The sequence below is a fragment of the Bombina bombina genome, chromosome 5 (assembly GCF_027579735.1).
Source record: "Bombina bombina isolate aBomBom1 chromosome 5, aBomBom1.pri, whole genome shotgun sequence".
NCBI classification, from domain to species: Eukaryota; Metazoa; Chordata; class Amphibia; order Anura; family Bombinatoridae; genus Bombina; species Bombina bombina.
Genome location: NC_069503.1, coordinates 418,558,079 through 418,580,909, shown reverse-complemented (window position 1 = coordinate 418,580,909; position 22,831 = coordinate 418,558,079). Strand labels below are relative to the sequence as shown.

At 43.2% G+C, this 22,831-nt stretch overlaps 1 protein-coding gene across 1 annotated transcript in view; it reads right to left on the bottom strand.

Annotated features, from left to right (window-relative positions):
- Positions 1-22,831, bottom strand: part of STT3B (STT3 oligosaccharyltransferase complex catalytic subunit B) — a 499,883-nt gene that overhangs the window by 116,044 nt on the left and 361,008 nt on the right. Inside the window, exon 5 of the mRNA XM_053715745.1 lies at positions 14,993-15,204. Within this exon, the coding sequence (XP_053571720.1) occupies positions 14,993-15,204 (212 nt within the window). The remainder of the gene's footprint in view (positions 1-14,992; positions 15,205-22,831) is intronic.

Sequence of the window (22,831 nt, the reverse complement as noted above, 5' to 3'; positions counted from 1 at the left end):
TTTACTGGATTTGCTGGGATGCGTGAAAGAAAAAATCTTCTCACAGGAGGTCTTACTCTGAATCCTATTCGGTACCCTTGAGAGACAATACCCTGAATCCATTGATTTTGGACAGAATCTGCCCAAATGTTTTGGAAGAATTTTAATCTGCACCCTACCAGCTGAGCTGGAATGAGGGCTGCACCTTCATGCAGACGTGGGGGCTGGCTTTGGTTTCTTAAATGGCTTGGATTTACTCCAACTTAAAGGTTTCCAATTGGAACCAGATTCTTTGGAGGAAGGATTAGGTTTCTATTCCTTATTTTGTCGAAAGGAACGAAAACGGTTAGAAGCTTTAGATTTACCCTTAGGTCTTTTATCCTGAGGCAAAAAAACTCCCTTCCCCCAGTGACAGTTGAAATAATCAAATCCAACTGAGAACCAAATAAATTTTTACCTTGGAAAGAAAGATAGTAATCTAGACTTAGATACCATGTCAGCATTGCAATATTTGAGCCACAAATCTCTTCTAGCTAAAAAAGCTAAAGACATAGATTTAACATCAATTTTGATAATATAAAAAAATAGCATCACAGATAAAATGATTAGCATGTTGAAGCAAGCGAACAATGCTAGACAAATCAAGATCCATTTCCTGTTGTGCTAAACTTTCCAACCAAAAAGTTGATGCAGCTGCAACATCAGCCATAGAAATTGCAGTCCTGAGAAAATAGCCAGAACATAAATATGCATTCCTTAGATAAGATTCAAGTTTCCTGTCTAAAGGAAGTACTATCTTCTATAGGAATAGTAGTACGTTTGGCAAGAGTAGAAATAGCCCCATCAACTTTGGGGTATCTTTACCCAAAACTCAAATCTAACTGCTGGCAAAGGATACAATTTTAAAGAAAAGGTGTTATTTGATAAGTGCAGAAAACCACACAAACAATCTAAAAAGACTCCCAAAAAGCCCTTAAAATAATAGAATTGGAAAAATAAGGATAAAGATTGCGCAAAAAAATGCTGAAGGTGGATGTGAAAAATATAAAAATAAGAATAAATGTGTAAAGTTTATTAGGGAGGACTCATTTAAAGTCCAAATTTAAAAAAAAACACATAATTTATGCTTACCTGATAAATTTATTTCTCTTGTAGTGTATCCAGTCCACGGATCATCCACTACTTGTGGGATATTCTCCTTCCCAACAGGAAGTTGCAAGAGGATCACCCACAGCAGAGCTGCTATATAGCTCCTCCCCTCACTGCCATATCCAGTCATTCGACCGAAACAAGACGAGAAAGGAGAAACCATAGGCTGCAGTGGTGACTGTAGTTTAATTAAAATTTAGACCTGCCTTAAAAGGACAGGGGGGGCCGTGGACTGGATACACTAAAAGAGAAATAAATTTATCAGGTAAGCATAAATTATGTTCTCTCTTGTTAAGTGTATCCAGTCCACGGATCATCCATTACTTGTGGGATACCAATACCAAAGCTAAAGTACACGGATGATGGGAGGGACAAGGCAGGAACTTAAACGGAAGGAACCACTGCCTGTAGAACCTTTCTCCCAAAAACAGCCTCCGAAGAAGCAAAAGTGTCAAATTTGTAAAATTTTGAAAAGGTGTGAAGCGAAGACCAAGTTGCAGCCTTGCAAATCTATTCAACAGAGGCCTCATTTTTAAAGGCCCAGGTGGAAGCCACAGCTCTAGTAGAATGAGCTGTAATCCTTTCAGGGGGCTGCTGTCCAGCAGTCTCATAGGCTAAGCGTATTATGCTCCAAAGCCAAAAGGAGAGAGAGGTTGCCGAAGCTTTTTGACCTCTCCTCTGTCCAGAGTAAACGACAAACAGGGCAGATGTTTGATGAAAATCTTTAGTAGCCTGTAAGTAAAACTTCAAGGCACGGACTACGTCCAGATTATGCAAAAGACGGTCCTTCTTTGAAGAAGGATTAGGACACAATGATGGAACAACAATCTCTTGATTGATATTCTTGTTAGAAACTACCTTAGGTAAAAACCCAGGTTTGGTACGCAGAACTACCTTGTCTGAATGAAAAATCAGATAAGGAGAATCACAATGTAAGGCAGATAACTCAGACTCTTCGAGCCGAGGAAATAGCCATCAAAAACAGAACTTTCCAAGATAAAAGTTTAATATCAATGGAATGAAGGGGTTCAAACGAAACTCCCTGAAGAACTTTAAGAACCAAGTTTAAGCTCCACGGGGGAGCAACAGTTTTAAACACAGGCTTAATCCTAACCAAAGCCTGACAAAATGCCTGGACGTCTGGAACTTCTGCCAGACGCTTGTGCAAAAGAATAGACAGAGCAGAGATCTGTCCTTTTAAAGAACTAGCTGATAAGCCTTTGTCCAAACCCTCTTGGAGAAAGGACAATCCTAGGAATCCTAACCTTACTCCATGAGTAACTCTTGGATTCACACCAATAAAGATATTTACGCCATATCTTATGGTAGATTTTCCTGGTGACAGGCTTCCGAGCCTGTATTAAGGTATCAATGACTGACTCGGAGAAGCCACGCCTTGATAGAATCAAGCGTTCAATCTCCATGCAGTCAGTCTCAGAGAAATTAGATTTGGATGATTGAAAGGACCTTGTATTAGAAGGTCCTAACTCAGAGGCAGAGTCCATGGTGGAAGAGATGACATGTCCACTAGGTCTGCATACCAGGTCCTGCATGGCCACGCAGGCGCTATCAGAATCACCGATGCTCTCTCCTGTTTGATTTTTGCAATCAGTCGAGGGAGCAGAGGAAACGGTGGAAGCACATAGGCCAGGTTGAAGAACCAAGGAGCTGCTAGAGCATCTATCAGCGTTGCTCCCGGGTCCCTGGATCTGGATCCGTAACAAGGAAGCTTGGCGTTCTGGCGAGACGCCATGAGATCCAGTTCTGGTTTGCCCCAACGATGGACCAGTTGAGCAAACACCTCCGGATGGAGTTCCCACTCCCCCGGATGAAAAGTCTGATGACTTAGAAAATCCGCCTCCCAGTTCTCTACGCCTGGGATGTGGATCACTGACAGGTGGCAAGAGTGAGACTCTGCCCAGCGAATTATCTTTGAGACTTCTAATATCGCTAGGGAACTCCTGGTTCCCCCTTGATGGTTGATGTAAGCCACAGTCGTGATGTTGTCCGACTGAAATCTGATGAACCTCAGTGTTGCTAACTGAGGCCAAGCTAGAAGAGCATTGAATATTGCTCTAAACTCCAGAATATTTATTGGGAGGAGTTTCTCCTCCTGAGTCCACGATCCCTGAGCCTTCAGGGAGTTCCAGACTGCGCCCCAACCTAGAAGGCTAGCATCTGTTGTTACAATCGTCCAATCTAGCCTGCGAAAGGTTATACCCTTGGACAGATGGACCAGAGAAAGCCACCAGAGAAGAGAATCTCTGGTCTCTTGATCAAGATTTAGTAGAGGGGACAAATCTGAGTAATCCCCATTCCACTGACTTAGCATGCATAATTACAGCGGTCTGAGATGCAGGCGCGCAAATGGCACTATGTCCATTGCCGCTACCATTAAGCCTATTACTTCCATACACTGAGCCACTGACGGGCGTGGAATGGAATGAAGGACACGGCAAGCATTTAGAAGTTTTGATAACCTGGACTCAGTCAGGTAAATTTTCATCTCTACAGAATCTATAAGAGTCCCTAGGAAGGAGACTCTTGTGAGTGGTGATAGAGAACTCTTTTCCACGTTCACTTTCCACCCATGCGACCTCAGAAATGCCAGAACTATCTCTGTATGAGACTTGGCAATTTGAAAGCTTGACGCCTGTATCAGGATGTCGTCTAGATACGGAGCCACCGCTATGCCTCGCGGTCTTAGAACCGCCAGAAGTGAGCCCAGAACCTTTGTAAAAATTTCTCGGGGCAGTGGCCAACCCGAAGGGAAGAGCTACAAATTGGTAATGCCTGTCTAGAAAGGCAAACCTTAGGAACCGATGATCTTTGTGAATCAGTATGTGAAGGTAGGCATCCTTTAAGTCCACTGTGGTCATGTACTGACCCTCTTGGATCATGGGTAGGATGGTCCGAATAGTTTCCATTTTGAATGATGGAACTCTGAGGAATTTGTTTAAGATCTTTAGATCCAAGATTGGTCTGAAGGTTCCCTCTTTCTTGGGAACCACAAACAGATTTGAATAAAATCCCTGTCCTTGTTCCGTCCGCGGAACTGGATGGATCACTCCCATTACTAGGAGGTCTTGCACACAGCTTAGGAATGCCTCTTTCTTTATCTGGTTTGCTGATAACCTTGAAAGATAAAATCTCCCTTGTGGAGAAGCTTTGAAGTCCAGAAGATATCCCTGAGATATGATCTCCAATGCCCAGGGATACTGAACATCTCTTGCCCACGCCTGGGCGAAGAGAGAAAGTCTGCCCCCCCACTAGATCCGTTTCCGGATAGGGGGCCGTTCCTTCATGCTGTCTTGGGGGCAGCAGCAGGCTTTCTGGCCTGCTTGCCCTTGTTCCAGGACTGGTTAGGTTTCCAGGGTGTCTGGAATGAGCATCAGTTCCCTCTTGTTTTGAAGCGGAGGAAGTTGATGCTGCTCCTTTCGAAAGGCACGAAAATTAGACTGTTTGGCCTTTGATTTGGCCCTGCCCTGAGGAAGGGTATGACCCTTGCCTCCAGTAATGTCAGCAATAATTTCCTTCAAGCCAGGCCCGAATAAGGTCTGCCCCTTGAAAGGAATGTTGAGTAATTTAGACTTTGAAGTCACGTCAGCTGACCAGGATTTAAGCCATAGCGCCCTACGCGCCTGGATGGTGAATCCGGAATTCTTAGCCGTTAGTTTAGTCAAATGAACAATGGCATCAGAAACAAATGAGTTAGCTAGCTTAAGCGTTCTAAGCTTGTCAATAATTTCCTCCAGTGGAGCTGTCTGGATGGTCTCTTCCAGGGCCTCAAACCAGAATGCCGCCGCAGCAGTGACAGGCACAATGCATGCAAGGGGCTGTAAAATAAAACCTTGTTGAATAAACATTTTCTTAAGGTAACCCTCCAATTTTTTATCCATTGGATCTGAAAAAGCACAACTGTCCTCAACCGGGATAGTGGTACGCTTTGCTAAAGTAGAAACTGCTCCCTCCACCTTAGGGACCGTCTGCCATAATTCCCGTGTAGTCGCGTCTATTGGAAACATTTTTCTAAATATAGGAGGTGGGGAAAAGGGCACACCGGGTCTATCCCACTCCTTGCTAATAATTTCTGTAAGCCTTTTAGGTATAGGAAAAACGTCAGTACACACCAGCACCGCATAGTATCTATCCAGCCAACACAATTTCTCTGGAATTGCAACTGTGTTACAGTCATTCAGAGCAGCTAATACCTCCCCAAGCAATACACGGAGGTTCTCAAGCTTAAATTTAAAATTAGAAATCTCTGAATCAGGTTTCCCCGAGTCAGAGATGTCACCCACAGACTGAAGCTCTCCGTCCTCATGTTCTGCATATTGTGACGCAGTATCAGACATGGCTCTAACAGCATTTGCGCGCTCTGTATCTCTCCTAACCCAAGAGCTATCGCGCTTGCCTCTTAATTCAGGCAATCTAGATAATACCTCTGACAGGGTATTATTCATGATTGCAGCCATGTCCTGCAAGGTAATCGCTATGGGCGTCCCTGATGTAATTGGCGCCATATTAGCGTGCGTCCCCTGAGCGGGAGGCGAAGGGTCTGACACGTGGGGAGAGTTAGTCGGCATAACTTCGCCCTCGACAGAACCCTCTGGTGATAATTATTTTATAGATAAAGACTGATCTTTACTGTTTAAGGTGAAATCAATACATTTAGTACACATTCTCCTATGGGGCTCCACCATGGCTTTCAAACATAATGAACAAGTAGGTTCCTCTGTGTCAGACATGTTTAAACAGACTAGCAATGAGACTAGCAAGCTTGGAAAACACTTTAAAACAAGTTTACAAGCAATATAAAAAACGTTACGTCGCCTTTAAGAAACACAAATTTTCCCAAATTTTGAAATAACAGTGAAAAAATGCAGTTACACTAACAAATTTTTTACAGTGTATGTAATAAGTTAGCAGAGCATTGCACCCACTTGCAAATGGATGATTAACCCCTTAATACCAAAAACGGAATAACAAATGACAAAAACGTTTTTTAAACAGTCACAACAACTGCCACAGCTGTACTGTGGCTTTTTACCTCCCTCAATACGACTTTTGAAGCCTTTTGAGCCCTTCAGAGAAGTCCTGGATCATGCAGGAAGAAGCTGGGTGTCTGTGTCTGTAATTTTTGCTGTGCAAAAAAATGACAAAATAGGCCCCTCCCACTCATATTACAACAGTGGGAAGCCTCAGGGAACTGTTTCTAGGCAAAATTCAAGCCAGCCATGTGGAAAAAACTAGGCCCCAATAAGTTTTATCACCAAACATATGTAGAAAACGATTAAACATGCCAGCAAACGTTTTAAAATACATTTTTATAAGAGTATGTATCTCTATTAATAAGCCTGATACCAGTTGCTATCACTGCATTTAAGGCTTTACTTACATTACTTCGGTATCAGCAGCATTTTCTAGCAAATTCCATCCCTAGAAAAATATTTTAACTGCACATACCATATTGCAGGAAAACCTGCACGCTATTCCCCCTCTGAAGTTACCTCACTCCTCAGAATATGTGAGAACAGCAAAGGATCTTAGTTACTTCTGCTAAGATCATAGAAAACGCAGGCAGATTCTTCTAAATACTGCCTGAGATAAACAGTACACTCCGGTACCATTTAAAAATAAACTTTTGATTGAAGAAATAAACTAAGTATAAAACACCACAGTCCTCTTACGACCTCCATCTTAGTTGAGAGTTGCAAGAGAATGACTGGATATGGCAGTGAGGGGAGGAGCTATATAGCAGCTCTGCTGTGGGTGATCCTCTTGCAACTTCCTGTTGGGAAGGAGAATATCCCACAAGTAATGGATAATCCGTGGACTGGATACACTTAAGAGAAATATAAATACTTTTTATTTTGTGAAGGGGAGTGTATAATTTAACTGTGATAATTTTAAAGATTCATATTCGACTGGCATACGCTCAGAGAATGCGGTGATATAAACTCTAGGATTAGCTAGAGAAGTATAATGAATAACTGGTGCTATAATGTATTGGTGAAGGTTGAATGAATAGTTATAAACTATTAAGGGAAAATTGATCATCAATACATGTGTCCTCTTATAAGAATAAAGTATTTTAAATTTCCTCTGCAGTTAAAATTTTTATTTTAACCGAAATACTAGAAACAAGATAAAACAAAAAGCGGCCGCACAACAAATATACTATTAAGTAGATACAATTAATACAACTTATAAGGGGACACATATTGATAATCGAAATCTTCCCTTAATAGCTTATTTATAACTATTAATTCTGCCTTCACCAATACATTATAGCACCAGTTATCCATTATACTTCTCTAGCTAATCCTAGAGTTTATATCACCGCATTCTCTGAGCGTATGCCAGAGTCCAATATGAATCATTAAAATTATCACAGTTAAATTATACACTCCCCTTCACAAAATAAAAAGTATTATTTATATTTTTTTTGAAATCATATGGACCTTAAATGAGTCCTCACTAATAAACTTTACACATATTTATTCTTATTTTTATATTTTTCACATCCACCTTAAGTATTTTTTTTGCGCACTCTTTATCCTTTTTACAATTTTTTTTTAAACCATGAAGAAGGGATAAAAGAAATACCAGGCCTATTCCATTCCTTAGAAATCATATAAGAAATTGCATCAGGAACTCGAAAAACCTCTGAAGTAACCACAGGAGGTTTATAAACAGAATTTAAACATTTACTAGTTTTAGTATCAAGAGGACTAGTTTCCTCAATATTCAACGTAATCAACACCTCTTAACAAGGAACGAATATACAACATTTTAAAAAAATAAGCAGATTTTTCAGTGTCAATATCTGAGGAAGGATCTTCTGAATCAGATAGATCCTCATCAGAGGAGGATAATTCAGTATGTTGTCGGTCATTTGAAATTTCATCAACTTTATGAGAAGTTTTAAAAGACCTTTAACGTTTATTAGAAGGCGGGATAGCAGACAAAGCCTTCTGAATCGCATCAGCAATAAAATCTTTTATATTCACAGGAATATCATGTACATTAGATGTTGAAGGAACAAAAGGCATTGTACTATTACTGATGGATACATTCTCTGCATGTATAATCTCCACAAATTTAAAACAGATACACTTAGCTTTGGTAGAACTGTTATCAGGCAGCAGGGTTCCAACAGAGGTTTCTGAGACAGGATCAGATTGAGACATCTTGCAAATGTAAGAGAAAAAACTTAATTTATGTAAGAACCTACCTGATAAATTAATTTCTCATTATTGGCAAGAGTCCATGAGCTAGTGACGTATGGGATATACAATCCTACCAGGAGGGGCAAAGTTTCCCAAACCTCAAAATGCCTATAAATACACCCCTCACCACACCCACAATTCAGTTTAACGAATAGCCAAGTAGTGGGGTGATAAAGGAGTAAAAAGCATCAAAGGAATTTGGAATAATTGTGCTTTATACAAAAAATCATAACCACCATAAAAAGGGTGGGCCTCATGGACTCTTGCCAATATGAAAGAAAAAAAATTATGCTTACCTGATAAATTTCTCTCTTGTGGTGTATCCAGTCCACGGGTTCATCCATTACTTGTGGTATTTTCTCCTTCCCAATAGGAAGCTGCAAGAGGACACCCACAGCAGAGCTGTCTATATAGCTTCTCCCCAACTGCCACCCCCAGTCATTCGAACGAAGACAAGCAAGAAAAAGGAGAAACTATAGGGTGCAGTGGTGACAGTAGTTTGAAAATAAAAAACACCTGCCTTAAAGTGACAGGGCAGGCCGTGGACTGGATACACCACAAGAGAAAAATTTATCAGGTAAGCATAAATTTTGTTTTCTCTTGTAAGGTGTATCCAGTCCACAGGTTCATCCATTACTTGTGGGATACCAATACCAAAGCTTTAGGACACGGATGAAGGGAGGGACAAGCAGGCACTTAAACGGAAGGCACCACTGCCTGCAAGACCTTTCTCCCAAAAATAGCCTCCGAGGAAGCAAAAGTATAACATTTGTAGAATTTAGAAAAAGTATGAAGCGAACACCAAGTCGCCGCCTTACAAATCTGTTCAACAGAGGCCTCATGTTTAAAAGCCCATGTGGAAGCTACCGCTCTAGTAGAATGAGCTGTAATTCTTTGAGGAGGCTGCTCGCCAGCAGTCTCATAAGCTAAACGGATTATGCTTCTCAGCCAAAAAGAAAGAGAAGTTGCCGAAGCCTTTTGGCCTCTCCTCTTTCCAGAGTAGACGACAAACAATGCAGATGTTTGACGAAAATCCTTAGTAGCTTGCAAATAAAACTTTAAAGCACAAACCACGTCAAGATTGTGTAACAGACGTTCCTTCTTTAAAGAAGGATTAGGACACAGTGACGGAACAACAATTTCCTGATTGATATTCCTATTAGATACTACCTTAGGAAGAAACCCAGGTTTGGTACGCAAAACTACCTTATCTGCATGGAAGATCAGATAAGGGGAATCACACTGCAAGGCAGATAACTCTGAAACTCTTCGAGCCGAAGAGATAGCTACTAAAAACAGAACTTTCTAAGATAAAAGATTGATATCTATGGAATGCAAGGGTTCAAACGGAACAACTTGAAGAACATTAAATTTTGTTCTTAAACTCCATGGCGGAGCAACAGGTTTAAACACAGGCCTGATTCTAACCAAAGCCTGACAAAATGCCTGAACGTCTGGAACATCAGCCAGGCGCTTGTGCAAAAGAATAGACAGAGCAGAAATCTGTCCCTTTAAGGAACTAGCCGATAATCCCTTTTCCAATCCTTCTTGGAGAAAAGATAGTATCCTAGGAATCCTGACCTTACTCCACGAGTAACCCTTGGATTCACACCAATGAAGATATTTACCACATTTCTTATGATAGATTTTCCTGGTGACAGGCTATCGAGCCTGAATCAAGGTATCAATGACCGACTCGGAGAAACCACGTTTTGATAAAATCAAGCGTTTAATCTCCAAGCAGTCAGACGCAGAGAAATTAGATTTGGATGTTTGAATGGACCTTGGAGTAGAAGGTCCTGCCTCAGCGGCAGAGTCCATGGTGGAGAGGATGACATGTCCACCAGATCCGCATACCAGGCGCTATCAAAATCCCTGAAGCTCTCTCCTGCTTGATCTTGGCAATCAGACGAGGGAGGAGAGGAAACGGTGGAAACACATAAGCCAGGTTGAAGGACCAGGGCACTGCTAGAGCATCTATCAGCGCTGCCTGGGGATCCCTTGACCTGGACCCGTAACAAGGAAGCTTGGCGTTCTGACGAGACGCCATCAGATCCAGTTCTGGTTTGCGACAAAGTTGAATCAGCTGGGCAAATACCTCCGGATGGAGCTCCCACTCCACCGGGATGAAAAGTCTGCCGACTTAGAAAATCCCCCTCCCAGTTCTCTACTCCTGGGATATGGATAGCTGAGAGATGGCAAGAGTGAACCTCTGCCCATAGAATTATCTTGGAAACCTCCATCATTGCCAGGGGACTCCTTGTTCCCCCCTGATGGTTGATATAGGCTACAGTCGTGATATTGTCCGACTGAAATCTGATGAACTTGGTTGAGGCCAAGCCTGAAGAGCATTGAATATCGCTCTTAGTTCCAGAATGTTTATCGGAAGGAGGGCTTCCTCCTGAGTCCACGAACCCTGAGCCTTCAGGGAGTTCCAGACTGCGCCCCAGCCCAGAAGGCTGGCATCTGTCGTCACTATAGTCCACTCTGGCCTGCGGAAACTCATTCCCCTGGACAGATGGACCCGAGATAACCACCAGGGAAGAGAATCCCTGGTCTCTTGATCCAGATTTAACAGAGGAGACAAATCTGTGTAGTCCCCATCCCACTGGTTGAGCATGCAAAGTTGCAGTGGTCTGAGATGTAGGCGGGCAAACGGAACTATGTCCATTGCCGCTACCATTAGGCCGATCATTTCCATACACTGAGCCACTGGAATGAAGAGCACGGCAAGAAGTTAGAAGTTTTGATATCCTGACTTCTGTCAGAAAATTTTTCATTTCTACTGAATCTATCAGAGTTCCTAGGAAGGAAACTCTTGTGAGAGTAGAGAACTCTTTTCTATGTTCACTTTCCACCCGTGAGACCTGAGAAAGGCCAGAACAATGTCCGTATGGGACTTGGCGATTTGAAAAGTTGACGCCTGAATCAGAATGTCGTCTAGGTAAGGGGCTACAGCTATGCCCCACGGCCTTAGAGCCGCCAGAAGGGACCCTAGAACCTTCGTAAAGATTCTTGGTGCCGTGGCTAACCCGAAGGGAAGAGCCACAAACTGGTAATGCCTGTCTAGGAAGGCGAACCTGAGGAACGGATGATGATCTCTGTGAATCGGAATGTGGAGATAAGCATCCTTTAAGTCTACGGGAGTCATATATTGACCCTCCTGGATCATAGGGAGGATGGTTCGGATTGTCTCCATCTTGAAGGATGGGACCCTGAGAAATTTGTTTAGGATCTTGAGATCCAAGATAGGTCTGAAAGTTCAATCTTTTTTGAGAACTATAAACAGGTTTGAATAAAAACCCAGCCCCTGTTCCTCTCTTGGAACTGGGTGGATCACTCCCATAACCAGTAGGTCTTGAACGCACCGTAAGAATGCCTCTCTTTTTATCTGGTTTACAGATAGTTGTAAGAGATTAAATCTCCCCTTTGCAGGTGAACCTTTAAATTCCAGAAGATATCTCTGGGAAACAATCTCTAGCGCCCAGGGATCTTGGACGTCTCTTCCCCAAGCCTGGGCAAAGAGAGAAAGTCTGCCCCCTACTAGATCCGGTCCCGGATCGGGGGCTACTCCTTCATGCTGTCTTAGAGGCAGCCGCAGGTTTCTTGGCCTGCTTCCCCTTGTTCCAAGCCTGGATAGGTCTCCAGACTGGTTTGGACTGGGCGAAATTTCCCTCTTGTTTTGCATTAGAGGAAACTGAGGCTGCGCCACTCTTGAAGTTTAGAAAGGAACGACAATTATTCTGTTTGGTCCTCTTATTGGACCTATCTTGAGGAAGGGCGTGACCTTTTCCTCCAGTAATATCAGAAATGATCTCCTTCAGACCAGGCCCGAATAGGGTCTGTCCCTTGAAGGGGATGTTAAGAAGTTTAGACTTTGAAGTAACGTCTGCTGACCAGGACTTAAGCCATAGCGCCCTACGCGCCAAAAACTGAATTCTTAGCCGTTAGTTTGGTTAACTGAAAAAAGGCGTCAGAAATAAAGGAATTAGCTAACTTAAGAGCTTTAATCCTGTCTAGAATGTCGTCTAGCGGAGTCTCCACCTGCAGAGCCTCCTCAAGAGACTCAAACCAAAAAGCCGCTGCAGCAGTAACTGGGGCTATGCATGCAAGAGGCTGGAGAATAAAACCTTGATGAATAAAAATTCTTAAGGAGACCCTCCAATTTTTTATCCATAGGATACGTACGGCGGCATCTATGGGAAACATCTTTTTGAAAGCAGGAGGGGGAGAGAACGGCACACCTGGTCTATCCCATTCCTTAGTAATAATTTCTGAAAACCTCTTAGGGACTGGAAAAACAGTGTAAACAGGCACTGCAAAGTATTTGTCCATTTTACACAATTTCTCTGGAACCACAATGGGGTCACAATCATCAAGCAATAAGCGGAGGTGTTCAAGCTTAAATTTAAACGCTGTCATTTCAGAATCAGACTGAAGCAACGCCTTCCCCGAGTCTGAAATGTCACCCACAGATAGAAGCTCACCTGCCTTCGGCTTCTGAGTATTGTGAGGGTATATCGGACACAGGCATTAAAGCGTCAGAAAGCTCTGTATTAGTTCTAGCCCCAGAGCTGTCTCGCTTTCCTTGTAACCCTGGCAGTTTGGAAAATACCTCTGTGAGGGTAGCATTCATAACTGCCGCCATGTCCTGTAAGGTAAAAGAATGAGACGCGCTAGATGTACTTGGCGTCACTTGAGCGGGAGTTATAGGTTCTGACACATGGGGAGAGCTAGATGGCATAATCTCCCTTTTTTCAGTCAGAGAATCCCCTGGAGATAAATCTTTAAGCGCCATAATATGGTCTTTATAGTTTATAGAAATTTCAGTACATTTGGTACACATTCTAAGAGGAGGTTCCACCATGGCTTCTAAACATATTGAACAAGGAGTTTCCTCTATGTCAGACATGTTTAACAGACTAGTAATGAGACAAGCAAGCTTGTAAAACACTTTAATAAAGGTGAAACAGCAATTAAACAAAAACGTTACTGTGCCTTTAAGAGAAAAAAACTAGCACTTAAACTGCAAAACAGTGTAAAAATATAGTAAAGTCTTTGAAATTTTTACAGTGTGTGTAAGGGACTAAAGCAACATTGCACCCACTTGCAAATGGATGATTAACCCCTTAGGCCCCAAACCGGATTTAAAAACGTTACAAGACTGTTAAGCACCCTGCCACAGCTCTGCTGAGGCTCCTACCTGCCCTCAAGTACAATTTTGTGCAGAAATAAACCCCTTATAATGGTCCTCAGGTGCCAGAGGACTCCTCTAGGGAAGCTGGATGTCTTAGTCTGATTTAAAACTGCGCATTTAGAGCGCTAAAATAGGCCCCTCCCACCATGTACTGGATGCCAGAGGGGCCTTAAGAAAATACTCCTAGGAGTATCCGATTAGCCACGTGGAAACTAGGCCCCAAATAAAGAGTTATCTCCCTCAGAGAAAAAACATCCTATTTTTGAATTCATGTAAACGTTTAACTGTCAAACAGAGAAACCGCTTCTTCTCCGGTAAACTGCACGGTCAGGAAAGAGGAAAAAAAATGTGACCACACCCGGTCACGTGGTGCGCAATGCAGGACCGCCCCTGCTATACTAGTAAAAAAGCATGCCAAGCTTTACAAGCTGCACAGCTCCCAAACAAAAGTGAAAACCCTGTAGATTCCACCATGTGCCTGAGTCTCATCTCACACATGTCGCAGCATAATCAAATAAAACTGTGATAAATCCACAATGTTCAATAATCCCCCTCCGGAAATATTAACCCTTGATTCCATACAGATTAAAGGAGCGACACTGTGACCCTGTCTTCTTGCGTTATATGTATATAAAAAAAATGAAACTATCTTAACAGAATCTATGCAGAGGAACAGAAACACAGACTCATAAGTTTGACAGTCTTGTAGCATCGCTCCTGACATGGACTTGAGTGATGGAAGCAGGCAGTGAAACTCGTCAACACTGATTGCTTAGGAGCTGTTAATACGAGTCTGGATGCATTCCCAGAAAGACTCACCCTGCATCTCCAGACTAACAATCGTCAATGCTCTCACTGAGAGGCTAACAAGACTACTTAAAACTCCAGTCCCATTTCGAAGGGGGGATACCCTCCATAAGGAACTACTCCGAATCTTCTGACACTTCTCTGCCAACTTTCTGTGACGAAAGGCAAAGAATGACTGGGATATGATGGAAGAAGGGGGAGTATTTAAGCCTGTGGCTGGGGTGTCTTCGCCTCCTCCTGGTGGCCAGGTTCAGTATTTCCCAACAGTAAGTAATGATGCTGTGGACTCACCTCATATTAGGAAGGAAAGACTATGGATAAAAACTGTGCCCCATCAGTTCAATTAAAATAAGCTTCAATGCTTGAGAGAAAAAGCAGAACCAGTAAAAATATTCAAAATCAAGAGGTTTGAACAAATATTCTGAGAAAAGGATCGAGTTGCTCACAAGTTGGTACTGGTCATTTCAATTCAGATGACATGTTTCAAATGAAGAACAATCGCTCAGAAAAGTATTCCAACTTTTGCACTGCTTAATAGCAACAAATATTTGAAATTAAAACAGTAAAACAAAAGAATTAAACATTCTCAGTGGAAATAAATAGATGTTCTGTTACAATAAGGCCCTACCTTATCATAGAGATTTTGTTGGTTTTTCTTGTCATCTTCATCACTGCTGTCCTCTACTGGTGGATTTTCCCTCTTCATATCGTCCCCAAGATAGTGTTCAAACACATTGGAGAAAGCAATGGCAGACAGCATACAGACCACAGGAGTTAAGGTCAGCATCAGACGAACCATCACACCAGCAAAGTAAACTGCGCTGATTGCGTATAAAGCAACTGCAGAGAAAAATGGCAGCTCATGTATTCTATTCTTAATGATATGTATACAATATGGTTGCAAGTGCAGAATAATAAAATAAAAAATGTACAAGGAAGTAATTGCTAAATACATTTTCAAAACATGTTTTTCTTTCGATACAACCCTAAACAAGTGAGATATTTTTTTGTCAACAGACATACAAAGTAAGATATTAAACTATATAAAAGTTAGTTACTTTTAAATGTTAATCAAATAAACCTGAAACAAAATTATGATAATTCTTTAGTAACGCAATTCTACACTGTAATGTGCAGAACCAATATAATTTTAGTTATTGCATGCTGAAAACCCATTTTCCATCTAAAGGGGAGGAGAGTCCACGGCTTCATTCATTACTATTGGGAATTAAGAACCTGGCCACCAGGAGGAGGCAAAGACAACCCAGCCAAAGGTTTAAATACCTCCCCCCCAATCCCCTCATCACCCAGTCATTTTTTGCCTTTCATCACAGGAGGATGGAGGAGAGGTACCGAGGTCTCTTATGGAGAGTACTACTCTTCACTGTGGGATGGGAGTTTAAGTAGCCCTAACAAGCTTTCAGTTGAGGGCCTGGGTGAAAGTTAGAGTCCGGAGATGCAGGTAGAGCTCTCATCTGCGACACCATCCCAACTCATCAACAGCTCCTACATTAATCAGTGTTGACGAGTTTCGTAGACTGCTTTCTTCTCTCAAGTCCATGTCAGGAGCGATGCTATGACCTGTCACACTTGAAGGGCTATGTTTCTGTTCCACAGCATGGATTTTGGTAAGATCGTTTCATTTTTATTATATTGATAACACAGAAGACAGGGCCACAGTGTGGCACATTTTATCTTTATAGAATCAAGGGTTAATATTCCTGGTAAGGGCATTATTGAACAGGGGGGTGGGGTTATACATGATATTCTTTATTGTGTCATTGCTGCGTTGTGTGCGGGATGAGGCAATGTGGTGGAACTGACTGGTTAATTTCCGGGAGATTTTGCGCACCTTTTTTTGAGCGCTCTTTTTTCGGCAGGGGCAGTCCTGTTAGGGCTCTTCACTTCCAGTCTGATCTGCGACGGAGGAGACGAATGGTTTCTCTAGTCCGGGTCCTAGGAGGTGGTGAGTGCCCCGGCCTTTGGCGGTTATAAAGGTGTCTGTTCTTAATTTTGTTAATTAAGATAAAGCTAGGGAGGATTCTGACGCATTGGAGGGTACTCCCTCTTTATCCAAGTCTTTTACCTATGTTTATGGCAAGGTTCCGGTAGACCAACCTGCGCAACTATGTTCCACATGTCTTGAAAGAGCTACATCATCTAAAAATAAAAGAATGTCTAGCACTACTGAGTCGTCCACCTGCTTTACTGCGTTCTGCTAAGCGCAGGGTAGGGCTTTCCAGAGCAGCCCGACTCAGGATTCATCTAGGTCGGAAACTCCTGCGGAGTGGTAAGACGATGAGGCCCACTCCGAAGCTTCGGAGGGGGTTCCTTCTGATTCTGAGCCATCTAAACCTCCGGCGGCGGAAGAACCTGGCTATAGGTTAAAAATGGAGAATTTGCGCTTTTTGTTGAAGCAAATGCTTGCTACTATGGAGGTCCCGGAGCCGAAGCTCCTGGAACAACCTTCCATTCTTAAGCTGGACAGGGTGGTGCCCCAGACCTTCCTGGTTCCTGTAAAGATGGCAAATATTATAAAGAATGAATGTGAGTGATTAGGTTCTTCCTTTCCCCCTTCTTCTAACTTTAAAAAGCTTTTCCCCGTTCCGGAGGCCCAGCTCGAGCTGTGGGGAACCATTCCCAAGGTGGATGGGGCTCTCTCCACGCTCACTAAGCGTACCACTATTCCTTTAGAGGATAGCTCGTCGTTCAAGGAGCCCATGGATAAAAAGTTGGAAAACATGTTAAGGAAAATGTTTCAGCACATAGGGTTTGTTTTTCAACCTTCAGCAGCTGTCACCGCGGTTGCCGGAGCTGCGTCATATCTCTGTGCGAGATGATTGAGGACGAGCCCTCTTTTAAAGAAGTTCAGGAAAGGATTAAAAGGGACATTATACACATTTCTTTCTTTGCATAAATGTTTTGTAGATCTATTTATATAGCCTGTAAAGTTTTTTTTAAATGTATAGTTTTGCTTATTTTTAAATAACATTGCTCTGATTTTCAGACTCCTAACCAAGCCCCAAAGTTTTATGAGAATACAGTCAGCTACCTACTCCAGCTTGCTCCTGTTTGTGTAAAGGGTCTTTTCATATGCAAAAGAAGGGGGAGGGGGCAGCGTCTTATTTCCCACTTGCAGTGGGCTTTCCAGCTACCTTTTCAACAGAGCTAAACTGAGAGCTTCTAAGTTTTTAAACAGTTTTATAATGGATTTTTATATCAGTATCTGTGCATCTTATTCTTTATAGTAGTGTCTATTACATGCAGTTATATGAAAATGAGTGTATACGGTCCCTTTAACGTGCTGAAGGTTGCCAATTCTTTTATTTGCGACACCAATATGCAGATTATTCGTCTGAACGCTAAGGTGTCAGGTTTTTCCGTTTTAGTACGCAGTGCGCTGTGGCTAAAATCTTGGTTGGCGGGCATGACTTCTAAGCTGAGGTTACTGTCCCTGCCTTTTCAAGGTAAGATTTTGTTCGGTCTAGGCCTGGACTCTATTATATCCACGGTTATGGGAGGGTGCCTTCCTGCCCAGGATAAGAAGGCTAAGCCTAAGAGTTCTAATTTTCGTCCCTTTCCCATGGACAAGGCACAACACCAGCAGCCCGCCGCAAAGGCGGACCAACCTAAGAAAGCCTGGAAGCCTGCTCAGGCTTGGAACAAGTCTAAGCAAGACAAGAAGCCGCCAAAACAAAATAGTCATGAAGGGGCAGCCCCTGACAGGTCTACGGACCGGGTAGGGGGAAGATCGTCTCTTCTCCAACGCCTGGTTGCAGGATGTTCAGGACCCTTGGGTTCTGGAGGTTGTCTCCCAGGGTTACAGGATAGGGTTCAGGTCCCTTCCGCCAAGGGGCAGATTCCTTGTTTAAAACCCGTCTTCAAGGCTGGAAAAGAAAGAGGCCTTTCTAGAGTGTGAGGGTTCTCATCTCTAGGCGTTATCGTACCAGTACCCTTTGCAGAAAGGTGGCTAGGGTACTATTCAAATCTATTTGTGGTTCCAAAGAAGGAGAGCATGTTCCGCCCGATTCTTGATTTAAAGTGTTTAAACAAGTTCCTGTCCGTTCCATCGTTCAAAATGGAAACGATCATGTCCATTTTGCCTTTAGTTCAAGATGGGCAGTTCATGACCACAATAGACTTGAAGGATGCCTACCTACATGTTCCAATTCACAGGGACCACTTCAAGTTTCTCAGATTTGCGTTTCTGGACTAACATTTTCAATTTGTGGCCTTTTCCTTTGGTCTGGCAACGGCCCCGAGAGAAAGTCTTCACGAAGGTTCTGGTGGCCCTGCTTGCAGTGGCCAGATCCAGGGGTATTGCGGTGGCGCCCTAACTGGACGACATTCTGGTTCAGGCGCCGTTCTTTCATCTGGCAGAGGTCAACTCAAGGGCTCTGCTTCTGTTACTTCAATCTCACGGTTGAAAGATCAAGTCCGGAAAGAGCTCCCTGGTTCCCAGCACCAGGGTGGAGTTTCTGGGCACGAAACTAGACTGTGTCCATGAAGATATTCCTCACAGATCAGCAACGCAGGAAGATTGCGTCCGCCTGTCTTGCCCTTCAGTCCTCAAGGAGTCCCTCAGTGTATGGAGGTGATTGGGCTCATGGTCTCCAGTATAGACATCATTCCATTTGCAAGATTTCATCTCAGCCCTCTTCAACTGTGCATGTTAAGACAGTGGAACGACGATCAATCCGATCTGTCACAGCTGATATCCATGGATGCGCAGAATTCTGACATCCCTCTCTTGGTGGATCTGTCCGGTCCAGTTGTCCATGGGTACATCCTTCTTGAGACCGTCCTGAGAAATTGTGACCACGGACACGAGTCTGACGGGATGGGGAGCTGTTTGGGGTGCCAGGATGGCACAGGGAAAATGGTCTCGACTGGAGTCTCTTTTTCCGATAAATATCCTGGAACTTCGAGCGATCAACAATACTCTGAAGGCATGGCCCGGTCTGGGGGAATGCAACTTTATCAGGTTCCAGACGGACAACATTACCTCGGTGGCATACATCAACCACCAGGGGGGTATGAGGAGCTCCCTAGCAATGAGGGAGGTGTCTCGTATTTTGGAGTGGGCGGAGGCCCACGGCTGTTCGCTCTCAGTGATCCACATTCCTGGAGTGAACAACTAGGAAGTGGACTCTCTCAGCAGGCAAACAGTTAATCTGGGAGAATGGTCTCTTCACCCCAAAGTGTTTGCAGAGATTTGTCTCAGATGGGGGACACCAGAGATTGATCTCATGGCGTGCCGATTAAATTGCAAGCTTCCCCGATACGGACTGAGGTCAAGTGACCCCAAAGCGGAGCTGATAGATGTGTTGGCGGTACCTTGGAAGTATAGTCTAGTGTACATTTTTCCTCTGTTACCGCTTCTACCTCGTATAGTGGCACGCATAAAGCAGAAGAGAGCGTTGTCCTTTCTGATTGCTCCTTCGTGGCCGTGGAGGACGTGGCTTGCGGATCTGGTGGGGATGTCATCCTCTCCGCCGGGGAGGTTACCCTCGCTGAGCTTCCTGACATTCAATCCTTTGTTCAGGCCCTGTCTAGAATCAGGCCTGTATTTAGGCAGCCTGCTCCCCCATGGAGCTTGAATTTAGTTCTTAAATGGACACTGAACCCAAAAATGTTCTTTCTCCAACATAGGTGTGTCCGGTCCACGGCGTCATCCTTACTTGTGGGATATTCTCTTCCCCAACAGGAAATGGCAAAGAGCCCAGCAAAGCTGGTCACATGATCCCTCCTAGGCTCCGCCTACCCCAGTCATTCTCTTTGCCGTTGCACCGGCAACATCTCCACGGAGATGGTTAAGAGTTTTTTGGTGTTTAAATGTAGTTTTTATTCTTCAATCAAGTGTTTGTTATTTTAAAATAGTGCTGGTATGTACTATTTACTCTGAAACAGAAAAGAGATGAAGATTTCTGTTTGTAAGAGGAAGATGATTTTAGCAAACGTTACTAAAATCGATTGCTGTTTCCACACAGGACTGTTGAGATGAAGTAACTTCAGTTGGGGGAAGCAGTTGGCAGACTTTTCTGCCTGAGGTATGACTGGCCACATTTCTAACAAGACTTTGTAATGCTGGAAGGCTGTCATTTTCCCTATGGGGACCGGTAAGCCATTTTCTTAGATTAAGTAAAAGAATAAAGGGCTTTATAAGGGCTTAAAAAACTGGTAGACATTTTTCTGGGCTAAAACGATTACTTTGCTAAGCATATTTGGCAGATTATAACTCTTTATAGTTATTATAATCTTGGGGATTGTTGTTAAAAAACGGCAGGCACTGTATGGACACCTTTTTCAGATGGGGGCCTTCTCTAGTCATAGGCAGAGCCTCATTTTCGCGCCACTAATGCGCAGTTGTTTTTGGAAAGCAAGGCATGCAGATGCATGTGTGAGGAGCTAAGAACCACTGAAAAAGCTTATAGAAGGCATCATTTGGTATCGTATTCCCCTCTGGGCTTGGTTGGGTCTCAGCAAAGCAGATACCTGGGACTGTATAGGGGTTAAATGTAAAAACGGCTCCGGTTCCGTTATTTTAAGGGTTAAAGCTTTCAAATTTGGTGTGCAATACTTTTAAGGCTTTAAGACACTGTGGTGAAATTTTGAACAATTCCTTCATGCTTTTTCGCATATTCAGTAATAAAGTGTGTTCTGTTTAAAATTTAAAGTGGCAGTAACGGTTTTATTTTAAAACGTTTTTTTGTGCTTTGTTGACAAGTTTAAGCCTGTTTAACATGTCTGAACCATCAGATAAGCGATGTTCTATATGTATGAAAGCCAATGTGTCTCCCCATTTAAATATATGTGATAATTGTGACAGTGTCCAAACAAACAAAGTAGGGACAATGATGCCACAGATAATAATATTGCCCAAGATGATTCTTCAAATGAGGGGAGTAAGCATGGTACTGCATCATCCCCTTCTGTGTCTACACCAGTTTTGCCCACACAAGAGGCCCCTAGTACATCTAGTGCGCCAATACTTATTACCATGCAACAATTAACGGCTGTTATGGATAATTCTATTGCTAATATTTTATCTAAAATGCCTACTTATCAGAGAAAGCGCGATTGCTCTGTTTTAAACACTGAAGAGCAAGAGGACGCTGATGATAACGTTTCTGACATACCCTCACACCAATCTGAAGGGGCCAGGAGGGAGGTTTTGTCTGAGGGAGAAATTTCAGATTCAGGAAAAATTTCTCAACAAGCTGAACCTGATGTTGTAACATTTAAATTTAAATTAGAACATCTCCGCGCACTGCTTAAGGAGGTATTATCTACTCTGGATGATTGTGACAATTTGGTCATTCCAGAGAAATTATGTAAGATGGACAAGTTCCTAGAGGTTCCGGTGCCCCCCGATGCTTTTCCTATACCCAAGCGGGTGGCGGACATAGTAAATAAGGAGTGGGAAAGGCCCGGCATACCTTTTGTTCCTCCCCCTATATTTAAGAAATTATTTCCTATAGTCGACCCCAGAAAGGACTTATGGCAGACAGTCCCTAAGGTCGAGGGGGCGGTCTCTACTCTAAACAAACGCACTACTATTCCCATAGAAGATAGTTGTGCTTTCAAAGATCCTATGGATAAAAAACTAGAGGGTTTGCTTAAAAAGATGTTTGTTCAGCAAGGTTACCTTCTACAACCAATTTCATGCATTGTTCCTGTCACTACGGCAGCGTGTTTCTGGTTCGAAGAACTAGAAAAGTCGCTCAATAAATAATCTTCGTATGAGGAGGTTATGGACAGAGTTCAAGCACTTAAATTGGCTAACTCTTTTATTCTAGATGCCGCTTTGCAATTAGCTAGATTAGCGGCGAAAAATTCAGGGTTTGCTATCGTGGCGCGCAGAGCGCTTTGGCTAAAGTCTTGGTCAGCGGATGTGTCTTCCAAGACAAAATTGCTTAACATCCCTTTCAAGGGTAAAACACTGTTTGGTCCTGATTTGAAAGAGATTATTTCAGACATCACCGGGGGAAAGGGCCACGCCCTTCCTCAGGATAGGTCTTTTAAGGCTAAAAATAAGCCTAATTTTCGTCCCTTTCGCAGAAACGGACCAGCCTCTACTTCTACATCCTCTAAGCAAGAGGGTTATTCTTCTCAACCCAAACCAGCCTGGAGACCGATGCAAGGCTGGAACAAGGGTAAGCAGGCCAAGAAGCCTGCCACTGCTACCAAAACAGCATGAAGGGATGGCCCCCGATCCGGGACCGGATCTGGTGGGGGGCAGACTTTCTCTCTTTGCTCAGGCCTGGGCAAGAGATGTTCAGGATCCTTGGGCACTGGAAATAGTTTCTCAAGGTTATCTCCTGGAATTCAAGGAACTACCCCCAAGGGGAAGGTTCCACAGGTCTCAATTATCTTCAAACCAAATAAAAAGACAGGCATTCTTACATTGCGTAGAAGACCTGTTAAAGATGGGAGTAATTCATCCAGTTCCAATAGGAGAACAAGG